We start from the raw sequence: 3,723 nt of genomic DNA, 5'->3' as shown, positions 1-3,723 counted from the left end.
GTGAGCTTCGCCCGTGGGGTTTTTCGGCACCGACTTGTAATTACCTCGAGTAGCATAAACGATCGCGGATGTATTCATTTTGGTTGTGCATGTGTACATGTCGTTGCATCTCTGTATAATGAGCGAAGGGCACTTATGTCAGCGAATCAAAACGTAAGTGAACAGCATCAGCCTCACAGTCGGTGCAGCGATGAACGCACGCATCAGTGACAGACACAGACAGACATAGCCGTGCGCATGCAGGGATTCGTGCAGATGCCAGAGAATAAAAAAGGAGCTGCGAATTGTACATTACAACCGCGAGAAGACGGCATCATCATCCAAGTAACGAGATGACAGATGGTAGTAACAGAGATACGATGATGCAGAGAGACGAGGAGAAATAATCGCCGGCAGTGGGTCGGCGGAGAGGGTTTATTGATGCATGGCAAAGCATGAAAGTGTGCTCTCACACCCCAATGGGTGCAGACGCACGCCAAGTTTGTTTACCGCGGCTACGTGAACGGAACAAGAGGAGAGCAGCTGTCGTTGTCTACAGAGTTCGATGAGCCCGTTTGCCCTCGTACTGAGTATTGGGGCCCCTCACAAGATCTGCGAGGGGGAGCGGACGCGCAGGCACCCAAATAGCGCCTGTGCCACCGCGCACAATCTCCTGCGCCGCGCGATCTCGGGCATCCTTCAGTTGGTCGTGCACGATGGCCACAAAGCGGCGGAAGTCGGCCAGCGCCGTCTGCATTTGGTTGATGTCCTTCTCGTAGTCGAGCAAGAAGCGACCGAGGGCGTCCAGTTCGAATCCCTTGTATCGAGTTCGAGAGCGGTTTTCCCAGCTTCCAGCCGTCAGAGTGCTGTCAGTACCGTGGAGGTCTGACGAGTGCAGATCGGCCACCTCGTCGTCATCAGAGGACTCAGGTGCCCCAGAGACCCACAAGAGCGCCTTCTGTTTGAGAAACTGCTTGTGCTCTGCCCGCTCAATGGCACCACGGGCGAGAATGTAGTCGCTGAGGATATTGTCGCGCTCAGACTCCTCTGCTATCATCAGCTGCTGCAGCGCCACATCAACCGGGTCATCATAGTGTGTCATGGGAACCGCACGATCGTACTGATTACGCAAGCCTTGTCGCTGCAAGTACTCATCCCCCACAATAGTGCGTCTCCCCGTAAACTCCTCCGCGAGAATATGGCTCACACCCTGCTTGAGGATATCACGGCGCCGATTCTCCAAACGCTTCTGGAGCCTCCTTCGCAGTAGACGGCCCCGACCAACCCGCTGCAAAAGGGCAACTGACTGTTCAGGGGAGAGGGCAACGGCAGGCGAGTTCTCCTTCATCGGCGGCAATGCCTTTGTAGCTTTGAGTTTCGCGTGAGTCTTGCGGGGCTCCGTGGCCCCCCGGAGCTTTGATGCCAGGCTCTCTCGTATCAGCTGCCACTCGCCTTTCAGGGACTCTCGGATGCCCTTCTCATCGAGCTCAACCCCCTCACGGGCCAGCGCCTCGTCTTGGAGCAGAGAGCTTTTCCATGAAGCTGCTAATGAAAGCGCCTCTATGTGTTTCTTCGCATCTTTAGCGAGAGTGTCGCGCGTACTCGTCTCCGACAACTCCAGCGCACTTCGTGAATCCGCCTCCTCCTTCACACAAGACTCAATGAAGGCAGTCAGTCGCGAATGCATCTTGCGCACAACGACCTCGCGCTCACAATCCTCTCGCATAGTCAGCTGCACCGTCAACTGCTGCTCATGCGACTGGATGACTTTACGTTGCAGAGTCTCCTCGCACATGACGAAAGGCGCAGCTAAACTGAAACGAGTTGCTTCCTCATCAGCTGCCACTTGACCACGCAACTCGCCCTCCATTGCCTCGCAGTCCGCCAGCGTCCGGTAGAGGCGCAAGCGCATCAGCTCCGCTGCCGCACCACGATCGCGCAACGCAGCGTCAGCAAGCTCAAGTGCAGCAGACTCCTCCACAGCGACTATGGCACACCGCATGGTCTCCTCCTCTTGCTGCTTGAACTCTACCGCCACTGACGCGATACTATCCTGCGCCTCAAACTGCACACGCTTGCGACCTGCCACCTCCTCCGCTACACACTCTGCAAACTCCTTCTGAAAACGTGCCTGCATGGCCGCGGAGACTGCAGAGCGCGAAGAGCACAACAACCTCTGAAGATTAGACAACCTCTCCGCTTCCTGTAAAAAAATCCAATTTCGCTCCGCACTCTCACCTTCCAACAAAGCTGAAACAGACACGCCCCCACGCCATTCTACCTCCGAGCTTCTAATTTTCTCCCGATATCTACTTTCCGCCACAACCACGCCGTCCACAAGATCACGAAATCCTTTCTCAGAAAGCAGCGCTCCAAGCCATTTACCACGCTCGTTCATCGCGTCCTCCACACCGCGAAGCGCGGCAGCGTTTTTTTTCGGGTCGCACACCAGCTCCGCGTACTCCGCAGCGTGACGCTGGAACGCCTCGTCCGCTGCGAGCGCCTCCACCCACCCCTCCTCCTCGTGCAGCCGTAGGAACGGGTAGCGCGACGCCAGCTCGTCCATCGCAGCAGCGCGCCGCAGCGTCGCCGCAACAGCGTCGCCGCGCTCGTTCATCGCGTCCTCCACACCGCGAAGCGCGGCAGCGTTCTTTTTCGGGTCGCACACCAGCTCCGCGTACTCCGCAGCGTGACGCTGGAACGCCTCGTCCGCTGCGAGCGCCTCCACCCACCCCTCCTCCTCGTGCAGCCGTAGGAACGGGTAGCGCGACGTCAGCTCGTCCATCGCAGCAGCGCGCCGCAGCGTCGCCGCAACAGCGTCGCCGCGCTCGTTCATCGCGTCCTCCACACCGCGAAGCGCGGCAGCGTTCTTTTTCGGGTCGCACACCAGCTCCGCGTACTCCGCAGCGAGACGCTGGAACGCCTCGTCCGCTGCGAGCGCCTCCACCCACCCCTCCTCCTCCTGCAGGCGTAGGAACGGGTAGCGCGACGCCAGCTCGTCCATCGCAGCAGCGCGCCGCAGCGTCGCCGCAACAGCGTCGCCGCGCTCGTTCATCGCGTCCTCCACACCGCGAAGCGCGGCAGCGTTCTTTTTCGGGTCGCACACCAGGTCCGCGTACTCCGCAGCGTGACGCTGGAACGCCTCGTCCGCTGCGAGCGCCTCCACCCACCCCTCCTCCTCCTGCAGGCGTAGGAACGGGTAGCGCGACGCCAGCTCGTCCATCGCAGCAGCGCGCCGCAGCGTCGCCGCAACAGCGTCGCCGCGCTCGTTCATCGCGTCCTCCACACCGCGAAGCGCGGCAGCGTTCTTTTTCGGGTCGCACACCAGGTCCGCGTACTCCGCAGCGTGACGCTGGAACGCCTCGTCCGCCGCGAGCGCCTCCACCCACCCCTCCTCCTCGTGCAGGCGTAGGAACGGGTAGCGCGACGCCAGCTCGTCCATCGCAGCAGCGCGCCGCAGCGTCGCCGCAACAGCGTCGCCGCGCTCGTTCATCGCGTCCTCCACACCGCGAAGCGCGGCAGCGTTCTTTTTCGGGTCGCACACCAGGTCCGCGTACTCCGCAGCCAGGCCCTGGAACGCCTCGTCCGCCGCGAGCGCCTCCACCCACCCCTCCTCCTCGTGCAGCCGTAGGAACGGGTAGCGCGACGCCAGCTCGTCCATCGCAGCAGCGCGCCGCAGCGTCGCCGCAACAGCGTCGCCGCGCTCGTTCATCGCGTCCTCCACACCGCGAAGCGCGGCAGCGT

The 3,723-nt window shown here is 61.0% G+C and overlaps 1 protein-coding gene across 1 annotated transcript in view; it reads right to left on the bottom strand.

Annotated features, from left to right (window-relative positions):
- Positions 1–532: 532 nt before the first annotated feature.
- The window catches only part of LMXM_16_1660 (conserved hypothetical protein), a gene marked incomplete at both ends in the record, with an annotated part of 11,583 nt that continues 8,392 nt past the window's right edge, over positions 533–3,723 (bottom strand). The window contains one exon of the mRNA XM_003873807.1: positions 533–3,721. Within this exon, the coding sequence (XP_003873856.1) occupies positions 533–3,721 (3,189 nt within the window). The remainder of the gene's footprint in view (positions 3,722–3,723) is intronic.

This window comes from Leishmania mexicana, chromosome 16 (assembly GCF_000234665.1).
Source record: "Leishmania mexicana MHOM/GT/2001/U1103 complete genome, chromosome 16".
NCBI classification, from domain to species: Eukaryota; Euglenozoa; class Kinetoplastea; order Trypanosomatida; family Trypanosomatidae; genus Leishmania; species Leishmania mexicana.
The sequence above is the reverse complement of the archived record's forward strand: the minus strand, read 5'-3'. Positions and strand labels throughout refer to the sequence as shown.